The sequence below is a fragment of the Eptesicus fuscus genome, chromosome 9 (assembly GCF_027574615.1).
Source record: "Eptesicus fuscus isolate TK198812 chromosome 9, DD_ASM_mEF_20220401, whole genome shotgun sequence".
In the NCBI taxonomy this organism is placed as follows: Eukaryota; Metazoa; Chordata; class Mammalia; order Chiroptera; family Vespertilionidae; genus Eptesicus; species Eptesicus fuscus.
Window position 1 is genome coordinate 69,388,405 of NC_072481.1, and position 23,670 is coordinate 69,412,074.

At 46.0% G+C, this 23,670-nt stretch overlaps 1 protein-coding gene across 2 annotated transcripts in view; it reads right to left on the bottom strand.

The window, feature by feature from the left end:
• TGFBR3 (transforming growth factor beta receptor 3) overlaps window positions 1-23,670 on the bottom strand; it is a 210,524-nt gene that overhangs the window by 102,571 nt on the left and 84,283 nt on the right. For both annotated transcript variants that reach the window (XM_054721353.1, XM_008154716.3), the window contains exon 3: window positions 15,114-15,298. In XM_054721353.1, coding sequence (XP_054577328.1) covers window positions 15,114-15,298 — 185 coding nt within the window. The remainder of the gene's footprint in view (window positions 1-15,113; window positions 15,299-23,670) is intronic.

The following is a 23,670-nucleotide window of genomic DNA, read 5'->3' on the forward strand; positions in this document are numbered from 1 at the left end:
AAATATATTTAAAAATAAATAAAAAAGAACACCCTGCTGCTCTGCTGCAAGCAACAGTCTTTGTCCTACAGCCTCTTGGGGAGAAGCCATCTCTGGCCTGTGACAGTCTCCTGGGTCTAAATAGTTTGTTTGAAGCCAAGAAGATCCCCAGGATATTGGTTGCCACATGTAATACAAATACCATTTCAGCTTAATTACTTCCATTTCTTCCTCCACCAAAGCCTTTAACTTAGTGACCAGCAGGGAAAAGGAGTAGAGCATTTGTTCCATCAAGTCACCCTCGGGTGGTCTCACTCATAAGCAGCAAAATGACTAAAAGGGGCAAAGGGAAAGGGGAGCCTGGAAAACACAAATTAATTCATTCATTCACAGAAACTGAGGTGACTGCTTCCCCGGGGAGGAGGCAGTGCCCCCAGATGACTATGTCATGCTTCCTGCACTAGGCCTTCAAGAGGCCTATTCTGCAGGATTAAATATGAAAGTCCCAACCCACATCTCTGCTGGAAATGCGCAAGTGGGCTCACCACTCGGAGCCAAGATAAAGGAGAAACCTTTATGAGTACCGTAAGTATGAGTCATAAAAAATAGGAAACACATGTAGGTCATATACACAGTAATAGTACCAAGCCAGGGAAAGTGTTTAGGAAATGTATATAAGAACACATGGCAAAAACAGGACAAAAAATGACCCTCCTACACTGCTCCAAAACACACCCAAAAACTCACAACACGTCAAGGGGACATATCACTCTGGTCTCCAATAAACGTAGGTCAGTTCCCTATTTGAAAATAGGCAGGCACCTTTTTTTTTTTTTAATGCAAATGGAGAACTGAATAAAGAAAAAAAAACTTGGATTAGGCTTTGCAAGATTTTATGATTTGGGAAATTTGAATGGCTTCCAACTAAAACACTGGGAATTAGATATTAACAGCATTAAAAATGAAAAAAAATATTTTTCAGAGAAATACTTGTTCACAATGGTGATATTACCATTTCATGTAGATTCTCACTATTTTAACAACCAGCAGTGATAAGGGAGAAAAGAGTGGAACCTTCAGCCCATAAAAAAGCAGGAAACAAAAATAAATAGCAACACATGCACTACCCACCAACAAAGAGCAATAAAGGGCCAGCATTAAAAGCATCTAAAGGATGCTGGGCTCAGCAGAAAGAACTCACAGTGGGGAATAGGCCGAGCCCCGTGGCCAGCTGCACCAAATCAAAATCTAGGGGGTGTTTGGAATAGAAGGGAGGGTAATTGGCCCCAAAAGATCTCTGCGGCCAGATGATGGAGGCAACATGCCCAAGCATGACTCATCATTGGAAATTAAGCTCTCCAGTTGCCTTTGATTTTGGAAGACCCCCAAATCTGAGATTGCGCATGGCAAGCAAAGGAGACACCCTAGATGCCCATATGTCTCACACCCAAGCATGCATGTCCGTGTCCAAATGGACCTCTGGCTCCTTGGAGCTTCAGCTTGCTCCTGTCTCCTCAGAAACTTCCCAAGGAAAGCATTACCTGCATGTCTATCTACTTGAGGTTGAGAGGTGTGGAAGGATACGTAAAGTATTGTTTTTAACTTCATTAAGTGTGCAATTTAACTAAGACGCCAAGAAAGTCAATGCTTTTTAAGAGCTATTCTGAGGTAGAAATATCAATATAACTTCCACCTCCCAAAAACCCAAATGTAGAGCACTAATGAACAACCCCCTCCCCCCCCCCGACCCCGGGCCCATCCCCTGCCCCCAGGAAGCTAAGTGGCATGATAAAACTCATTTTCTCTCCACATTCATTTCTCAGTCCTCTTACCAGCTGCCATCTCTCTATTCCTCTCTCGCACAGCACCTGCACTCACTAGGAGTGAGGCCACACTGGGGGGGTGGGGGCGGGGGGGTTTTTCTCATTTCTTAAGATATGAATGCACCCTCCATTCAAAGCAATGCACAGGTATTGAGTAGCTACCCTGCGGTAAGCCCAGCACTGGCCACATAAAACCAACAGCCACGTCACCAACTTGCTGAAGCAAATTCAAAAAGAATCAGGTGAGTGTACACATGTATCAACAAATAGAAATTAACTTTGGATGTGCACAATGTGGTGTGTGGGATCCAGGCAAGAGTTAGGCTCTTGCCCTGACCCTGCTTCCTACAGCTGGCTCCCCCTGGCTCACACTTAGACCCGGGAACATCTAATCTAGTCCATCTTCAAAAGAAGCCAAATCATACCTGCAACTTGCCTCTTTTCTACCCCCAGGGATGTAAAAATTCTAGATTCGGCCAAAGGACTCTGTGGTTTGGATGAAAGTGCCATAAATATAAAGCACTATTGTAGGGTATCTTGGACTAGAACCCAGATAATGCCAGATGACTGTGGGCAAAGAACCATACCCAGGAGTCAAAAGCATAGCTATTTCAACTTAGTTTTAGTTCTAAATGAGGAGTGCACCCAGAGCAAAAGCCTCCCCGAACGCCAGAAAATATATATGAACGTACAAAAGCCAAAACGCAAATTTGTATTAGTTTAAAAGGACTAGTTAGTGCCTGGCCATTGATGTTTTAGCATTTCAGACAAGGCCAAGGGGCTCAGAGAAAGGACTGTTTCAATTACCCGACAGCCTAGGTGCGGTGTCCTGGCCGCCTGGGGAGGAAAGCACAGGGCACACACAGAACTGCAGTGGGAGCCAGGGCAGCGGGTCCTCCAGACACAGATTCGGATCCCTGTGTCTTTAAGACCAGACCCTCATAAACGGCCTGCTTCTGCTGGACACCATGCTCTAAATAAACAGACTCTTCTGGCCGACACACAACTTCCTGTAGGGTTCTGGTGGGTAAGGCTTGGAAAGGCTGCCAAATCCAATGACCAGCAACTTTTGAGCTGACTTAGAAAACAAGCTAGAAAGACTTGGGTCCAGAGTAAACAAAGGAAAAAGCCACATTAAACAGGGAACAAATTACTATACAGGCAGGGATATTTTAAGTGCTCCTTGAGCAAAAAAACCCAAAATTTTTAAAAAATCAAGTTATTAGATATTTAACAATACAAGGTGGAGCAAAATGACCTCTTTCAACTGGAAGAGTCAAGGTTGGCTAACACCGGCCATGTAAAGAACTGGCTGGATGTCATCCCCCTACACCATGAGGACACATCATTCTCAGCGGCCCAACTTCAAACCTGGCTCACATCAAATGCGCCACCCCAGGGAGCCGCATGGAGTCAAAAACCATTTATAGCTTTTTACCCTGCTAAGGGAAACACTAACTAGTTCACCAGCAGATGACTAAAATCCATAAGAGTAAAGAAAAATGTAGCAAAACTCCGAAACAGGCTGGGGGAAGGACTGAAACCGAGATCTGGAGAATTTAGAGTAAATTGCAGTAGCGTGAGCTTTAACTGGGAAAATAGATCAGAGCAGTAATGCAAAATAGAGGATCCCTGCTCAGCCACAGCAGGTAAGAGCAGCCGGGGGACAAAACATGAAGTCCACGGATATAATGCAAGTTAACTAAAGGTGCGCCGTGGAAAAGGCACGTGATCCTTAAATAACATCCTCAGACCATGCGAGAACCCACTGCGCACAATGCAAAGGAGGCCAAGACTTGGCTCCTGCCCTTAAGAAGGCTGCTCTCCAGCTGGGTGTGCAAGATTAACATAGATGATTCGGCAGCAAATAATGCGAGAAAACATATAATCCCATACTCTGGGGAGGTGCAGACTGTGCTGGAATAAGGAGGGGATTCAGATCAAGATTAAGGAAAGAGGGAGGTAGCCCAGCCAGTGTGGCTCAGTGGTTGAGTGTTGACCTATGAACCATGAGGTCACGCCCAAGGTATGGGGGAGGCAGCCGATCGATGATTCTCTCTCATCGTTGATGTTTTTGTCTCTCTCTCCCTCTCCTTTCCTCTCTGAAATCAATAAAAATATATTCAAAAAGAAAAAAGGGAGGTGGAGGAGGGTTAAGGAATCAGGAAGGGTTTGCTGAAGAGTTCAGACTTACGCATGGGCTTCTAACATGGGAAGGATTGAGAGGATGAAGAAAGAAGTTCAGGGAGAATTAAGGAAAGAGGTGTGGGGCAATGGATTCCGCTGAAAGGTCAGGAGTGAGGCTCAGGAGTCTGCATTCACCCATCTCCAAGGAATTCAGACGCAGGGGGTTCATGTACCACACACATTTGGAGAAAGACTGATCCACAGGATTAAGTCCAAATCCTTACTCGTGCTGCCATTCTGTTCTCATCTTCCACTTCCTGGCCCCAGCCCACACTACCATTGTCCTCACCATTGCTGCCATCCTATTCCAGGGGTTGGCAAGCTGTGTCTGCAAGTGGCCAGATCCTAAATATTTTAGGCTTGGTAGGCCGTGCAGGCGACACTACTATCACACTACTCAACTCTGCCACTACAGTGAGAAAGCAGCCACAGACAGTACATAAAGGAAGAGTCGTGAATATGATCCCAGAAAACTTCACTCACCAAACAGGCATCAAATGGATAAACAAAATGTGGTATAGCTATACAATGGAACACTCCTTAGGAATAAAAAGGAATGAAATGATACATGGATGAAGCTCAAATGCATTGTGAAAGTCTCCCATGTTGCATGATTACATTGAAAGAAAATATCTGGAATAGGCAAATCTATAAAGAAGGGAAGTGAATTAGTGGTTGCCTAAAGCAGGGGTTGGGAGCGCGGCGAATGGAAAGTGACTGCTAATGGGTACAAAGTTTCCTTTTAGAGTGCTAAAAATGGTCTAAAATTAGACTGTGATGATGGCTGCACAACTCTACAAGTACACGAAAAGTCCCTGACACATACACTTTGAAACCGGTGAACTTTATGGTGCGTAAATAACATGCAGGGTGTCCCAAACAATGTAATACACACTTTATAGCTGCTAGCTCAATTTTGAAAATGAAAAACATTTTCATAAACACTGCCTTTATAATTATTCAAAGTGTGTGTACACATTTTGGAGGGACACCCTATATACACAAAAACAGGCAGCAGGCAGGACTTGGCCCAAAGGCCATAGCTTGCCACTCCCCGATCTGTACGCCAGCCACACGTGTTATGTGAAAGAACTTTCCTCCACACATAGTTTCTGTTCTCCCCTCGTGTACATGGAGGCCTCCCTTTCCTTCTGCACAGCAACTTCTACTTAACTTTCAAGCCCTTCATCAATGTTCTCTTCGGGGTATCCTTCCCTCACCTGCACATAAAATCACCACTGCCTCTGTTAGAATCCTACAAAGTTTTATTAATTTTATAACAAATAATGGTCATATTATTTGTCATATTGTATTGAATTTATTCTCTCTTATAGGCCAATAAGTGATGAAGATATAAAGAATCTAATAGCATGTCTACCTAGCACATAGTAGGATCTCAATAAATAATTCATTGAATAAGTCTGTAAATGAATGGACAAGTAAACGAGTTACAGGAGTATTTTTTAGAGAAAATTGGTTTTATGAAGTAGTCCGCAAGCCAGACTGAAAGATTCAGGGCCTGAAGGTGCCAGGCCCAGGAGACTGGATAAGGAAGCTTCAGGGCCAGTGGTGAGGAACACGGAGATTCAAGAGCAATTGCAGAGGAAATGTCAATAAAACTTGGTGACGGATCAAATAGAGGGTTTGAAGGAAATGCGTAAATCCAAGATGACTCAAACGTCCCAAGACAGATGGCAGCAGTGACATTGACGGTATAGGGATGTTGGACTAATAAACTAGCACTAGGGTAGCAGAGGGCTTAGGAAGATTCTTACATTCAATTTTAGAGATATGAAAAAGGGCTAGCATTTGATTGTGTCCTGTGTCCCAGGAACGTATGCCAGCCCTAAGGGCCATAGAAACATCTCTAATTCTCAATCCTCAGTGAACTCTCTAAAGAACTGCTACTATCATCTCATTTGGCAGATGAGGAAGCTGAGGCTTAGAGAATTAGATAGCTGAGGTTAACCCACTATCTGACCTTACTGAGAGCCACTCCCCCACAGCATAGCGTAGGCACCTGGGAGCTTGAGGTACATCCTGAGAGGTAAGGTGCTTCAGAGGCCTGACTGGAGCTTCATTGGAGAAGCCTGGAGAGAGGCTGGGAGTCTTTGGCATGGAGGTGACAACCGAAATACCAAGAACAGACGAACCAACCCAGAGAGCACAGACAAAGGAAAACAAGACCTGAGGACTTGCACTTCAGCCAAGAACCCCTGAGAAGGAAGAAAGAGAAGCTGAGAAACAAACAGAAAAACAGATGGAATGATAGAAAGAGGCCTGGCCAGCATGGCTCAGTGACTGAGCGTCCACCCATGAACCATGAGATCATGGTTTGATTCCTGGTCAGGGCACATGCCCAGGTTGCAGGCTTGATCCCAGTAGAGGGTGAGCAGGGGGGCGCAGATCAATGATTCTGTCTCATCATTGATGGTTCTCTCTCTCTCTCCCTCTCCCTTCTTCTCTGAAATCAATAAAAATATATATTTTTAAAAAAGATAAAAAGAGAACCAGACTAAGGTAACACCCTAAAACCCAGAGAGAGATGCCAGAAAAGAGGGTTCAGAAAAGGAGCTGGGAAGGAGTAACAGTGGGGAAAGGCACTGTGGCAGAAAGACCTCAGCGATAGGAATCGGGGCCCCTGGGTTCCCACCCAGCAATGGTGCCAATTTCTTAACTGGCAGTGAGTAAGTCATCCCTTCACCCCCTGGTCCTGGTTTCCTCTGTAAGGCGGTTAGGTCTAGGTGGTCTCCAGGGCACCTCTCCTATCCCAGCATCCCAGGAGTTGGTCAAAAGGGCATCATCAGGGACTCCCCAGAGATAAGGCAGGAGACCAGCAGTCAGGCCGCAGAGAGGAAAGAAGGGAAGGGCAGGACACACAGACATTCACCCATTCAAGAAGTGAGAACGGCAAGGAAAAGCGAAGTAAGATGGTGTGGAGAGGTGATCAGCGGGACCAAGTTCATACATGGTCCCCTCCACAGTGGGAGAAAGAAAAGAAAAACGAATGAAACGTGTGTCTAATTTTCACAGAAATATTTAGAAAACACAGCGGGGGCATGACTGAAAGTAATATTATAAATACTTGTGCAGAGTCTGAGTATTTAAGTCAGACATTAGCTGTAAATTTCCTTTTATTCTCAAACAAAATGTCAGGATGGCTCACCAGCAATGGAAACAAGAACGCGGGGGCTGGGTCCCTGGATGTTCTGCACAAGCTGGGCCTCTGCCCAGGCGGCACATCTGGCTCTCAGGCTTGCAGACCTGCTCCTCACTTCGGTCTACTGCCTTTCAAAGTGCTCCCCAAAAAGTTCCAAGAGCAAAAAGTCACATTTTCAAATGTGGAGGATGCCCTTGTAGAAACAGTTTCTAACAACATTTTCAGGAAATTATACAGTTTTTGAAAAGTCAAGAGAAGTTACCAGAGCAACAATAGCGTGCGTCAGGGTGGTGACCCTAACTTCCATAAAAGACAAACACCACACGGGTTGGAAAATGCTGCTGCTGGACACATTTGAGAAGGGGGGCAAGGCAGTCTCCTCCAGCCTGGGGAAGAGGCAACAATAAGAGGTCCTTTCAATCGGCCAGCCCCCAGCCAGCAAAGAACTTGACCCAGCTTCACCCCAGGCGAAAGTGCCAGAGTCCAACCAGACCCGGTCCCTCTGTGTGCCTTCCCAGGGCAATTTTACAGCATCTGGATGTTACTGTGAAGTGACAGGATCTAAGCGATGTGGCCAGCCAGCATCTTGATGAGAACTTGTAACTCGGTGGCTTAGCTTATGTCCTGGCTTGTTTCTAAACCCTGATGTTTACGCTTACCACTCTGATTTCTGCTTTCACTTTTTCTAAAATTCCAAGGCTGGGTTTTTGGAGAATTCCTACTCGAAAGCTGAGTTTCAGATGGAACATCTTGCCCCAGTGTGTTAGAAACCATCCTTGGCTGGCATGGCCAATTCTAACTGGCAGACACGGTCCTCTGCTGAGACAGCAGCCGGAGGTCTAGTTGCCTTGCTGTTCCCAACCCTCCTCCTCTGTCCAATCCTGGCACCTCCATACTGCCCGGCAAGGGGTCACCCTTTAAAGTGCATTGAAGCCCTAGCTGCTTTGGCTCAGTGGATAGAGCATCGGCATGTGGACCAAAGGGTCCCGGGTTCCATTCTGGTCAAGGACATGTACCTTGGTCAGGGCTCATGCAGGAGACAACCAATTGATGTGCTTCTCTCACATCGAAATTTCTCTCTGTCTTTCCCTCTCTATTCTACTCTCCCTAAAAATCAATGGAAAAATATCAAGTGAGGATAAATAAATAAATAAATAACACCTTGTTATTGTCAATAAGGTAAGTTTTTTTTTAAAAAAAATAAAGTGAATTGAGTATCTCCAAGTGAATGGGCAATTCTTTTTAAACAAGGTGACTGTTATTTATTTAGAGCCTCCAATCCTCTGTGAATCCAATTCAGTTACCTTTCAAGTAAATTTCCATAGCAACACTCAAATGAATGGAGCGGGGGGGGGGGGGGGGGGGGCGGGGGGGGAGGGAGGGAGAGAAGGAGAGAAGGAGGGAATGGAGGAGGGAAGCCTCTGGGAAATGTGACCCTTGTTGTCAGTGTAACCTTCTGGTCTATCTGCTGTAGGTCTGCAACAAGGTGGCCAGCTCAGAGGTAATCTTACCTGTCAATCTGGGGTGATTTCCAAAACAACCTCCGTTTAGAGGAACACCAGGCAGTGTTTACATACGGAAGGCATTTGTTTAGTAACTGCATTTCACCACTTTCCATGTCTGTGTTTGAGGGATTCACTTGGATGCTTGCTTAGCATATACTATCTATAAGATCTCTAAAACATAAATAGCCTTGAGTTTGTTTTGATTTATTATTTTTATTTTATTTTATTTTGCATATACACAGGACTAGCATTGGGAAGGCATTCGTGAATAACCGTGGAGGAAAAAATGCCCCAGACAGAGAGAGAAAAAATGTTGCTCTCACATGTGTACTTTCCAAAAAGCCTGCCTTGAAATTTTGCATTTGTTTTTTAGTGGTAGTGGGTAAAAAGGTAAGCCACACACCCACTCCCTCCACCCCACACACTGATCTGTCTAAAACTGAGGAGGTAAAAAGAGAGAACATGTCCACCTACTAATATTGTAGAAATAGGGGAAAGATGACATTCAGACAGATAGGTAAGTAGGTTGGTGCAATCCCCCAAAATACTGAGCCCCTGAGCTGTCAGATTCCTCAAAGTAAGCAAAAAGCACATCAAATCAGATGGCCAACTCCACATACGGAAGCGCTTGCATTTCGTTCATAGCAGGAAGAGTCCCTTATCAGGCAGTCCAAGCAAGTTTGGTTACAAGAAGTCATGGATTAGAAGCAGAGAACAAGTGAGTTACTTTTGTAAAGGCAGCTGAAAGCCTTATAGGGGGTAATCAACTATGAAAACAATTAGGAGTAGCATTTACTAGTAGTGTTGGTATTAATGGCCAAAAGAGTGCAGAACTTCTGAGCTAAGTAATAACCTTCTAAACCAGAAAGAAAAAAAGAGATTACTGCCCCACACAGACCAATCTTAATACTGCCCCAAAGCCACAGCCAGGAAATGAAGGGAACAACAAGGAACTCCGAGCACTGGAAAAAGCGATCGCAAGACTACGTGCGAACCCCTACCCCGGGCAGGAGATCTGCTGGCTCACCCAGCAGGTAGAGCCAACTGAGACTGGACAGGGTAAGAGCTACAAAGAAAAGGGGAGTGGACTGAAGCGTGGGGAAAGCTTGGACTACTGAGTCCAAAGACATGGCCCAGGGTCCAGGGTTCAACCTCCTCAAGCCTCCCTCCCTTTCAGGCTGATGAGGCCTGGCAGCCAGATCACAAGTGTGGGCAGGTGGCTGGCCCACAGCAGGCACCTCTCCACCCCACCATGGTAGCTGGTACTGTTAGTGAGGCGTGGGGGTGGGGAGGGGAGAGCGTGGCGATAAGGGAGCTGTCCAGAGGCAAGCAGAACAGTTAGCATTTTAGATGTGTTTACTTCCTTCTCTTTCTCCCAGTTGTGATCCTTTCTGCCCTCAAAAACAACCAGGAAACGGATGGCTTTGTGCCCCAGTCCTCAGAGAAGGTACAAAGTAAAACTGACTTGGAGCCACATGTGTGATTAACCACACATCCCATTCGGTCCCGCCTGCCAAGAAGCTTGGAGCCAACTTTCAAACCCAACCATACCGACCACATTAACCCGCATGGCTAACAAACTACACTTTGCTTTTTTCTTTTGTCCTCCCTTTGCATTTCTGCTTACACTGTTGGTATGTCTTGTTGTTGCAAGCCCATCCCAAATCCTTTTTTGAAATGAGGCAGAGAATAAGCAAACGCATAAAGGAGGGTTCTGAGTTTTCTGACAGTTAAGTTATTAAATCTGGCCCCTTTCCCACGACAATGAAGCCTCCAGATCCTCACCCCAGCCTGCAGCCAGTCACTGGCATGCCGTCAACAGTCGCTCCTTTATGTCAAAACAAATACAGAAATGTAAACGCCCATATCTTTCGCAGGCATACTTTAGAGGTATCGTGGGTTTGATTCCAGACCACCGCAATAAAGCGAGTCGTAATCCTTTTGCTGATGGAGGGTCTTGCCTTCAATTTGTAAAAAATGCAACATTTGCCCTAACTGGTTTGGCTCAGTGGATAGAGCGTCGGCCTGCGGACTGAAGGGTCCCAGGTTCGATTCCAGTCAAGGGATGTACCTTGGTTGCGGGCACATCCCCAGTGGGAGGTGTGCAGGAGGCAGCTGATCAGTGTTTCTCTCTCATTGATGTTTCTAACTCTCTATCCCTCTCCCTTCCTCTCTGTAAAAAATCAATAAAATATATATATTTTTTAAAAATGCAACATCTGTGAAGCGCAATAAAGCCAAGCGCCCTGAAAGGAGGTCTGTCTGTATCCACATATGTAACGCTAACGAGGGGCTTATCCTCAGCAGCTTTTCCTAATGAGCAAGCAATTAGGCTGGAAATAGAAAAGACACATCGCCACATAAAAGCAGTGAAAATTAGATGATAGGAAACAAAATTGTTGCCATTCTAGCAACTAATGAAAGTATGTTCCTGTGAACAAACCAGCAGCGGTGCTGTACCCCTTCTCAGAAATCAGGAAACACCCGGAGGGGCCAAAATCTGACAGGGGGTGGGGGTGAGGGTGCCTTCTACTTTGAAGTCAAGGGCACAAGGCGCTGGCTTTTTAGGGTGAGACCCATGACACCGCCCGCTGATTCTAACAGACAAAGCTGACATCTCGGGGCTGTTTGCCTCTCCTGCGCTCTGTGGCCAGGGAGTCTTTTTCCAGTTTCCTGTTCCCTCCCGAGGCTGCTGTGTCCAAAACCGACGACGACAAATGAGAGGTGTGGTCTCGGATGAAAAATACAGCGATAGGTCTGTGCTGTCCTGATGGGAACCCAGCAGGGAAGCCAACGGCCAAACGGCTTTGCACACACTATTGTGGCAAGTGGGTTTCTGACACAAATTCTCTGCTCGCCTATAAAACTGTTTATCTAACTTAAGAGAAACTGTTTCCCCGAATCTTGTCAACCTGATTAAAGGCTCTGTCAGCTCCTCCACCGGGGAACAGGGGCAGCCTCTCTCAGCTGACGAACGAGGAACAACGTTAAGGTGCCTGGGAGGTAGGAATGTAGTCACGTGTTAGGGAGGCGTGCTTTATACCAGGTCTTCATGCTGATCACGCACCAACAAGCCGAGGGGAAATAGGGTTGATTTAGTAATTCCCTCACATTTAAAGAGGACGTCATGAAAAACAACTATAGCAGTCATCCAACTATGGCTTGGAGCCAGGGTGGCATTCTTTTTGCTAATTTATAAGCAACAACATTTATCATTTCCTTTTGAAAAGTATTTGCCTTTAACATCCGGTAGGGACATGCACCAAGGCTGCCTCTGGTCCTCCCACTACTGCCTCCAAAATGGACTGGCTGTGATTTTTAGCGCAGACCATGTAATAGTATATCTATAAAAATCAAGTCACCCAGTGAGAATAAGAAAGAGTTAGGTGAGTTCAGATTGGAAGAGAAAGCAGTCTTGGTTAAAAAAAAAAAAAAGTGAATACAGTTAAAGCAAACTTCATGGCAAGTCAAATTATTGGTTCTTTTAAACAGCTTTCCTGAGATAAAATTCACATACCATAAAATTCACCTGTTTAAAGTACAATTCAATGGGTTTTAGTATATTCACATTTATCAATGGTATTTAGTATATTCATATTCAACTGTGGAACCATCACTAAAATTTAATTTGAGAACGTTTCAGTTCCTCACTCCCTCCCCTCCCCCAAAGAAACCCTGTACTCAGCAGTAGCTCCCATTTCTCCCTTTTGCCCTTCAGCCCAAAGCAACCACTAATTTACTTTCTAGCTCCATAAATTTGTCTATTCTGGACATTTCATATAAATGGAATCATATAATATGTGGTCTTTTAAGTCTGTCCTCCTTCTCTTAGCAAAGCATTTCAAGGCTCATCCATGTTGTAGCATGTATCAGTTCTTCATTTTTATTGCTAAATGATATTCCAGTGTATGCATCTACCATATCTTACTAGTATTTGTCCATTCATCAGCTGATGGACATTTGGTTGTTCCCAGTTTTTGGCTATTATGAATTGCTGGAAGCAAATTCCAGCAGGGCATAATAAAATGCAAGAAGTTCATCAAAAGGCTGATGAACCTTGGGGCTTCAGTAGGGCTGAAGATCTGCATATATTATTGCCTGCTGCTAGACAGCTGAAGGCAGTTCCCCCAACCTTATACTACTTTACTGTTTACCAAACCTTACCTTTGATATGTATATCTGCTTTGCCATAGGGCAAAATGTGGGAATAAAAAGCCTTGGGCCCGGAGATTTGGGGAACTTAGTTACTAGAACTAAGCCTCTCTGGCTCCCCCAAAATGCGTTCCAAATTCATATTTCTTCTCTAGCCTCTTTATTAATTTGCGTCACAGCCCTTTCTCCAGATTCCTGAACCCTAGTAGATGTGGATAAGACCCCCGCAATGAATAATGTTACTATGAACATTTGTGGACAAGTTTTTGTGTAGACATATGTTTTCATTTCTTTTGAGTACATATGTACTTTGGAGTGAAATTGCTGGATCATATGGTTTAAATGATTTTTTAAAACTGTTGGCATGAGTTCAGTAATGTATCTCCAGTCATATATGAAGAAGGTGAGAGAGATTTAACATTTCTCCATCCTCATCTTACCACCCATGAACAAACCCTTTCACTCTCTCTGTCTTGGCCCCGCTGCTCTGATGTCCTCCACACTACCCCGTACATATCAGACACACAGTCCGCCACGTGAGTGCAGCTCTGAGCTGTGAAACTCCCAAGGATCACTCATCCCATCTTGTTTTCAAACAGGATTGAACTACAACCATCTAATTCTTAAAAGTCCCCAAGGAAAGAAAGAACACAATTCCTTTAGTTGCCTAGTCTCAGAAATCTCTTCAAATCACTTACCCAAAACCATACACATACAACAAAAATACTGAAGGAAGACGAAGAATGGTCAGGTTTTTTAAACAAGCTTTAGAGACCACACCCCACAGACGCTTTCTTTACTTCCTCACTGAACACACTGTCCCCTGGCACCATCTAAGTTTATGTGTCCTAGGTACTGCTGTGGCCTAAAGTGAATTCCGTGTTGACCTAACATAATAAAGACAAGTGTGGGAGAGCTGCTGTCATTCCTTGAGATGTTTTTCTTTTGCTTCGATAGTCTTATTTGAACCTGTTTTCAGAGTCAACAACTCTACCAGAATGTTCTCCTGTTGCTGCTTCTGTAATAACTCGAACTCTCTTTTTTATTGGTTCCTCTGAGAAGCATATATAAAATGGGTAATTATTGCTGCCAAAGAATCGCTGGAGTCAGCAGCGCTTCTTAGGAACTGCATTTCCTCCTCCCCCCCCTCCTCCTCCCACCACCATTTCTCCTGCATAAGTTAAGAATTAAAGACATATTACTGGGATAAAGAAATCTGACCCGAAATATGTGTTGCAGCTACAATGGCAAGCAACCAAGAGCATTAACAATAATTTCCAATGTAGCTGGAAAGGTTAGATGATTTGTCTTTGAAAGGAGCCAACTCCACACACTTTCATAGGATTAAAATCAGTTTGCTTTTCCTTCTGGACACCTCACCTCTCCTATTTCTACTCCCCCAAAAAGGCGTCGTGGTTGACACGCATAAACAAATGTTTCTGGAAATTAACTTTCTTGACCAGAAGAAAGTTCAAAAATAAATTCTGTTCTACATTAGTTTTCCTACACTTCACTGTGATCAGAATTTTTTGTGGTTTCTCTCTCCCTGGAGAGATAATACTTGAGTGATAACATTTCTGACACACAGAAGCTCAAAAACTGAAAGACTGACAACTGCGTTACCTTTGGCCCACAATCTAGGTCATTTCTGAGCCACTGACCTTGAGCCAGTGAGTTCTCTGTGCACCTGCCTGTCCCATGTACAATGAGGATAATGACAGGACTTCATGGAGTAAATGCAGTGCTTCAAACAGTGCTGAGGGCAGAGTAAATGTTGAGTCACCAGGAGCTTGGATCATCACCACACCACCAAGACCACCACCATCTTTGAAAAGCAGCCTGGACAGCATAAGAAGCTACTCCCCAGGCCTTTCATGCAAGTACCAAGTGTCGTCATCTTTATTCCAGAGTCTTCCCATTTCCCTGGCTCACCCTGCAGGAGCCACAGGTTCATAAGACAAAGCAAAGAAAGAAGGAAGATGGAGCACAGGAGAAGATGGGAAAGACATTTACAATGACAAAGCAATGGTACCCAATTCTGTTCTTTCATAGCCATGTTGAAAAGATGAAATTTGTAAGAATATTCTTTCCAAAAGGAGGGGCCAGGAAAGTTAGAAAAAAATCTCTAGAGAGGGAAGTCCTAGAGTTGACCAGTCCAGAGAGCCATCTGTTATCTGAAATCCTTCTCTCTCAATGTACATTGTATCCTCCTCCCCGTGTATGTTCATACATGATCATCCTTGTTAGACCCTGAATGGAAGAAAAGGACCCTTTGTTCATGGGTAGAAAGCTGGCGCCTGTACCTACCTCTCTCTGCGGCTGGCCGGGCCCTGGGTCCGGGCCCCGGAGGTTCAGGACATGCACCTCCTGCGGCAGCCCCGTCGTGCCTCTGCTGGCACAGCCCGAGAGGACGGTGAAGCTCTCCATCAAGGCCTGGACAGGGTGGGAGGCGTTGACCGGCGACAGTTCACACTGGGCACTGGGCTCTGGACCTGCAGGCGGAATCACAAACACCCGTCAGAAACCACAATCGATTGTGCCACAATCCTATTGTTCTGGATGGACAAGCCACTGCCAGCCCACCCAAGGAGTCTTTCCAGGTACGTTGTTTCCAGAACTAAATGGCAAAAAAAGCTAGCCTACTCTTCTAAAATTCCAATCTCTTAAATTCCTTTTGGATGATTTGATGTGTATTTGATTACTTCAATTCCCTTCTAGATGCAGAAGTCATGAATGTATTCCTTTGGATGGAGGAAACCTCCCATTTGACATCTGTGTTTAATTCTCTCTTCTCCTCTTACAAGAAAACCAGAAATAAATGAAATAAATTGCCTGAAATTCCAATAATATTATGCATACATAATATTAAACACCTAAAATTATACCCCAAAAAGTTTAAGTCCCTACCTTTCAAGTGCTTCTGCTACTTAGACGAAGCAAAATAAATGTAAGAACGATACAAAATAAGATGCAAAGAATGGAGGCAAACAGCACCAGAGTGTAGAATAAAGTCTGGGTCAAAGGTCTGAAAACCCTCTCAAGAGAGGTAGGATGTGAGCAGAGCCTGGTCACTATTGGCTGCTGCTTCCTCATTCTCCTCCTTAAATCCTAAATAACTGTATCCCTCTTATCTTTAGCTCCTGTAGTCCTATTGTCTCTGTCCCAAGACAACACAGATCTTCCTAAAAGGAGCCTCGGGTGTCAAGCTCTCCAAGCCGCCTCCTATACAAGCACTGTCCATCTAACCCAGGGTGCTCACTCACGGGTTATTCCAAATGCAAATGCAGGCCCCTCCCATCTCCCCAGCATGGCCTGCCCCTGGACAACTGCTGGCCTGTGAATAAAGCCTGAGCTCCTCAACCTGGCACGCAGGCCTTTCTTGGTCCAGCCCCTTCCAATCTCTCCAGCCTCCCCCCTCCCCCTGCAGCAACACCAGCGAGCTTAAGGGTCTTTAAACAAACCAGGATGTTTCTCAACTCCGTGCCATTATCCAAACTTGTGCCCTTTACCCAAATCTCTCTTCCACTGTAACTCCAACCCCACCACAAACATCCCAAACGGAGGGAGGTCCTCTTTCTCGGTCCTCTTATAATCGCTCTGCCCAGCACCGCTGTTTCATTTTCCATACTGTAACCACGAGGGTATACACCTGTCTTTGCAAGTCCAGTGTGTCCTCCCTGATGGCCGTGGGTGGGTTACTCACCTTTAGACCCTCAGCACCCATCACAGTGCCTGGCTCCAAAAATATTTGTTAAATGAATCAATGAGCTTAAGAAAAAATGGTCCCTTCTCTGATCAGTGATTAGAGCGCCATTCCAGGCCCTTGGATTGGACTCTAAGGCACTGATATGGAAAACAGATTGCTACAGGGATGTGAGTACAACCCCACTCCATTCAGCCTCATTTCCCATTGGCTGGATTGATAGAGACGTCCAGGAAGAAGAAGGAACCCTCAATACGTATACCTCACACACCTCTGTGAGCTTGGTGTTACCCCATTTCATAGTTGGGGAGGCTGGGACAGGGCCCACTAAACCTCAGCCTTCCACAATAAAAAGCCAGGGTGCACTCCAATTAGGTCTTCCCAACCTCTACACAAGAAGATGCCCTCCAGGATTATAACTCTGGTCCAAAATGCAAATGTGGTTCAGAGCCAGGCAGTCCCACCCCCCCACCCCACCCCCACCCCCCCGCTGCTGTACCCTAAGCAGGCATCCTGCCTGGTGTGCTAAATCTACTTCAGAACTCACGGACATGCTGTAGGCTGGTAACAGTTATCACTTCTGAAATGAAGTATGTACCTTCTCAAATAATCACTCCCACCCTCCGTGTTCCTGTACTGTGTCCAGCTGCTTTCTAAGAGGCAGTGAAGAAAGAGGTCACATCAGCAAAGGCAGAAAGTACTGAGTGTACAATTCCCCGAAGTTCCCACACAGGGCAAATGGTAGGAGCAGTGTGCCCATGCTGCTCCCCTCCTGCCTTCACCAGCCACACCGGGATGTCTGGTGTGCTTCACATCCCAGGGCTCCAGAGAGAGAGTCTCCTACTCAACTCGGGACACACAGCAGCTATGGCTGCTCAAATTGGAAAGCCCTTCCGAACTGGTTTCATAGCCTCCTACCATGAATTTGCCATTATCACAGGTTAAGTGCAAATTAAAAATACATTTCAGTTCCATTTTTGTATGTACAAAGCTCCAACTGGGCTATAGTTCTACCCAAAACACATCTGCAAAAAGGCTTGCAACCTCCTCCTGATCATGCTACCATCCCCCAGCAGGTTATTCCTTAAATCTCCACACTGACCATCTCCACATCAGGGTGGAAGCAAACACTCACTGGAAACACAACAAGAGGATAAGGTTCTCCATAGAGAGGGAGGGAGCCGGAGAGGGGATGTCCCCAGTGCTGAGGACGAGGACGCCTCACCTAGAGTCTATGCTCTCTGACCCGCCAAGTCCAGGACAGGGCAGACCCCACTTGATGGGCTGCAGTGCCAGCCATGGCTTATACAAGTCAGTCCAAGGTCAAGGGAAGGGCACACTCTGACCAAGTGATGATTTGTTTCATGTCTGCATACACCCAACAGTTGCAAAAGAACAGCATCCGATCATTTTGCTCATTACTCCGTCCCTTATATCAGCATGATGCCTGGCACACAGCATCACTCAAATATCAATGAGGGAAGGTGGTAAGAGAGGAAAGGGGAAAGAACCACAAGGTGATCCATGCTCAATGGGTTTCCTACCAATAGGAGACTCTATCCTAGAGTTCTTTTACTCTACCTAATAGCTGAAGCTTCAAGCTATATATATAAAAGCCTAAGTGACTGTTATGACCAGTCGACCAAACAACCAGTCAACCGGTTGCTATGATGCGCACTGACCACCAGGGAGCAGACACTCAATGCAGGAGCTTCCCCCTGGTCGTCAGTGCATTCTCACAGCCAACCTCCCGTAGCCAGCCAACCTCCCGCAGCCCCTCCCCCTGGCAGGCCCCGATTGGCCCTTATCAGGACTGGGCGAGACAGCCCCCATCAGCCCCTGATTGCTGGCCAGGCTGAGGGACCCCACCTGTGCACGAATTTGTGCACTGGGCCTCTAGTCTTGTCATAAAGGGAAAAATTCAATCATGAAATCAAAGAGGTGGCATTTTGGGCCACTAAGAATCAAGTCCCAGCCCTAGCCGGTTTAGCTCAGTGGATAGAGCATCAGCCTGCATACTGAAGGGTCCCCAGTTTGATTCTGGCCAAGGGCACATGCCTGGGTTGAGGGCTCGATCTCCGGTGGGGGGGGGGGGGGGGGGGGCATACAGGAGTCAGCCGATCAATGATTCTCTCTCATCATTGATGTTTCTAGCTCTCTCTCCCTCTCCTTCCTCTCTGAAATAAAAAAATATATATATTTTTTAAAAAAATCAAGTTCCAGCTGAGGCTTCCCCACCCTCAAATGTCACGGAAGGCAGAAACCCAAACCCGCTTTTGTCCTATTACCCAGACACTCTTCTGGCAAGGCCCTTTTCTCCCAATGGCACAACAATCCTGTCTCCCCCATCAGCACATCAGGCCCCAGCCTCATCCTGCCACCTCCTGGGTCAGCCCCAAGCCTTCCTGCCCCTCCTCCTGTGGCCCAGCCAACCTCCATGAACTGGTCTCCCATCCTTTCCCATTTGCCGCATAGTGGTTCCTTCCACAGTCTACCCACACAACGCCAGACCCATCTCCAGTTAGAACAACTGCCACCTGGCAACCAGGTGACCCACCCCCAGCCTCCCCCACAGATGCCGGAGGTAGCAAGGCCGCCTTGATTCTTGCTTGACCACCATGGGGCCCGAGTGTAGTGCTTCAGCCACAAACATGCTCCGAAACCCCGTCTGACTCATCTGCTCACTTTCGTGGTGACCTGCGAGCTCCGGAGCTGCGAGCTCAGGCTCTCACTGACACCCTCAGGAGGCTGGGAGTTTCTCTTGTGGCCACCGCTGGAAACCCACAGCCCTTCCTTCCCTGAGCAATCTCTACCCCACGGTCGGTAAAAGCAAGCGAGCAACAGGCCCTGCTGATGATGCTAATCGGCACGGCAGGAGCTTCTCACCACTGTCAGCACGAACCAGGGCACGGTGATGCAGAAGAAACGCTGGCTGAAAGCAACATCACAGGCATGCTGCTGCTGCCCTCGCACCGTGCTTGCTAAGCAAAGGGCGTTTTACAGACCTGGGAAAGGGTTCGGAGGCCTCCTAGGAACTCTGTAACGTGGGTGGAACAGATTTCCTTCCCATTGTAAGGAGATTGCTGCCAGCCACCGAGCTGGGCGCACGTGTCAGTCAAGTGCTTCCTGGCAGTAACGCACCTCCAGAGACCGTGCTCACTGTGGCTCCCAATCTAGACAGTCCCGTTTCTTTGGGCATCTAGGACTTGCCCTGCCCGGATTCTTTGGGAGTCACTTCCAGAGCAGCCTAACTTTCTCTTGGTCTCAAAGTCTGAGCTGACTTTATCCTTCCCCACTGCTACTCAGCAACCTGATCTCAAGGTCTTGGGTATTGTTTTGTTTAACCTGTTCTCCTCCCTCCTAACCTGAAGTCAGACTCCTTATTTCCAGCTCAGGACACCCTCCTCAGCCACCATAGCAGACATACGGCCTCTGTTCACCCATAGGTTGCTGCTTCTATTAACTAAAAGCATTTACTGACCAAAGACAGCACAGATGCAAGTAAACCCTGTGGTGAGAAACTCAGCAGGTGACCCAAAGCAAGCAGCCTCTTTCACAGAGCAGGGCCCTCCGTTCAGCAGCTGGGCCCCAGCAACGCTGTGAAGCAAATGGTGGAACCCATTAGGGTTCCATCCCCCTAATGAGCCAGGGTTCGATTCTTTTTTTTCTTTTTTTTTTCTTTTTTTAGATATTTTTATTGATTTTTTACAGAGAGGAAGGGAGAGGGATAGAGAGCTAGAAACATCTATGAGAGAGAAACATCGACCAGCTGCCTCCTGCACACCCCCTACCGGGGATGTGCCCGCAACCAAGGTCCATGCCCTTGACCGGAATCGAACCTGGTACCTTTCAGTCCGCAGGCCGACGCTCTATCCACTGAGCCAAACCGGTTTCGGCAAGGGTTCGATTCTTAATGAGTAAAATGATCATGCTCCTTGTCTGGGCCACACGCTGTGCACATATCATGTCTAATCCTCATAACACCACATAAAGATAGTGTTAAAACACCCATTTTGGAGTCATGAAAACTGAGTCTCAGAGAGGCTAAGTAACCTGCCAAAAATCACACACCACCAATACCTGGCAGGATGGGATTCGAACCCGGGTTTCTCAAACTCCGGGTCTAAGCTCTTCCCATGACTACCTGCTTCTACCATGCCTTTTCCAGTCCTTCACCTCAGGACTTGGTCAGCATACTTCTGGGCCAAACATACATATTAACTCGTGTCTGATAAAATATAATAAGCTGCTTGGTTCACACTTGCAACCTTTCGGTTGACTTAATGGACTTCATAAACTTAATGAGAAAACACAAGCTCATTTCTCGTTTCACCAAATGCCTTCCTCCTTTTCACTAATGCTTGCTTATCTGCACATGGGAAACGTTTCTAAAATCTGGCTATCACATCAATGTCTAAATTCCCAGTTCCACTTAAAGAAAAAAATGCAAATAGACTCACCCTTTCATTATGTTCTTTTGCTACAACACAGCATTCCAGTCTCGGTTACAGAACCCCCACATCCCCGCTGGCGGCAGGCCAGCCCGGAGACTTGACATAATGCAGACAAAGCATTTGGGAACAGATGCATTTGCTGCACACAATTTAAATTTAATCTGTCCCCAAAGAAATTAATATCACACCTCATGCAACAGAGTCCAATATTGGGCGGGGAGGGGTAGTTATTGTCTGGGAGAGGATATAGTAAGTAATTTTCACATTTAATAAATGTGATCCTTAAGCATTCTAAATACCAGTGCACACCACGTTGACACAAACATCTGGTACCTATTCCACATCATTTCCAGCACTCTGATTCCCCGTATCACCCAGGGCACTAATGAGGAGCGTGTGTTCGGCTGTAATAAAAAATGGTAAAGATGCAGAGGGAGTCAAGGGGTAACATTATAGCCTGGGACCAAGACACTGCAGTGGGGAGGTTTTATTCCAACAACACCATTGGCTAATAAGGGTTTCTGTTATTGTCCCACAGGGAATTCTGCAATGCTGTCAGCTGCAAAGAGGGACAAACTCCCACAGACTGAGGAACTGGGCACTGCAGGATCATTCTGCCCCTGAGCCGAAAATCCCTTCTACCCCCATGGGGCGCAAGAATCCCTAAGAAGGGGCGTCCGAGATGATTTCCCAGCCAATAGCGCAGCCTGGCTCTAATTGAGCTTTATGGGAGGGAATGTAACAAACACCAGGATGTGATGCAAAAGCAAAGCTCCAAGAAAAAACACCTGGAAGGCCCTGGGCTCAGGAGGGCCTGCAGTGTACACAACATGTGCTCATGTTTATACCATCTCAAATTACAACTCATTGGAGCGACAGCCCCTTGGGAACAGAGCTGCGGAATGTACCGCCATTAAAATCCAAAGCAGGCCCTTCTACCACAGCCCCCACCTGGGTTTTTCAGCAATCAAACTTGGCTTAAGGCTGAAGCGTATCCCTGGTAGGAAAAAGACAAAGCCCTAAAACCTCTAATATAGATTTCTCAGGGGCGGGGGGCGGGGGGGGGGGGGAGGTGTTAGCCAGATTTTTCTATAGCACAAACCCTCAGGCATAGCTTATCATCGTTTCTCTCAAGCTCCAAGTGAATATCTAAATCCAAACCTTCCTCTTGACAATTGACCCTCTTCCAAGGAGTCAACTGCCAGCTTGTTGGGCCAAAAGCCAGTGCATATTTGTACATTGTTGTGTTGAAACCATGGCGCAACCATGTTGGAGAATTTCCTGTTCAAGGGTGTTTTTAAATGTTCAAAGGAAAACAATGGGCAGAGCTTCTTTAAGAATCTAAATTCTCCCAGTGTGGGGAAGTGCCAAGCTCCCGAGGGGCTCACTCTGCCATCTAAGCAGGACACCTCTATACAGCCACGAGGTATCAGGAGGGATTTAGGCAGCTCTGTGAGGAAGTGGGGGGGGGGTTGTTTTGGAAGGGGGGGGGTGTTTATAACCTGAAGAGAAAAGGAGGCAGAGAGGGCATGTTCCAGAAGTTGCCACTGGGTAAGGCACAGGAAAAGTGCCCGTATTAAAGACACAGTGGTCTAGGAGGAACATGGGACCAGGGGATAGAAGAGCTGCATTTTAGACCCAGATCTGCCACTTATTAGTTGTCTGACCTGTCTTTAAGCTTCTCATACTCTCCCTCTCTCTTACTCTATGACAGGCTTGACTTGTAGATCAAAGGAGATACTCTACATACACATTCTTTACAAATTTCAAGTACTATTAGAGACGTACAGTTCCCTGGGGGGGAGAAGAAATGAATGAATGAAAACACTTTCTCCAACTGAAAAAAAAATATTTTGTTTATGAGCTTTTAGAATGATTAATAAACTAACTAAGATAGGATGTTCTTATATGACTCCCTAGCCATTACTCCCAAAAAAATTATTTCTAAGAGTTGCACTGGGAAGATTTAAAATAAAACTATGTACAGTATTAGAGAAAAAATTCCTGTTATCTGAGCACATTCTGAAAGTGCAACTCCCAAAGGTGAGAACATCCCATGTTTCTCTCCCTCCCCTCCCCCGGGAATTCCCAAAATCAGGAAAGGGGTCATCTGGCTCCATGGTGGCTGACTCTCTTGTTGCTTACTTTCACTCTACAAGATAGTACACCTGTTCCTGTGCTTTTAAAAAATATTTTTTAATTGATTTCAGAGAGGAAGGAAAAAGGAGAGAAAGATAGAAACATCAATGATGAGAGAGAAGCCCTGATTGGCTGCCTCCTGCATGCCCCCTACTGAGGATCGAGCCCACAACCTGGACATGAACCTCCTGGTTCATAGGTTGACACTCAACCACTGAACCACACCGGCTGAGCTAAGACCTAAAGGAAGCTGAGAATGAAGGAGACACTGGCCACAGTACTCATTTATGAGAAGATTAGAACTTATGGGATGCTATTGCCTAAATGGCTCAGCACAGAGACCAACAACAAATCTGAAGATTTGGAGAATGAGAGAAAATAGAATCTGTTTTCTCCCACCATGTGAGCTTGAGACACACAAAATAATAAAAAGAACGTATACTTCTTTATTAAATGGAAAATAATTGATCCAGATTTAAAATATTATACATAATTTAGACACGTGACTAATAAAAATTATAATTTAATGCCTACAAATGCATTATGCTGTGGCAGGCCTGGAAAGCTG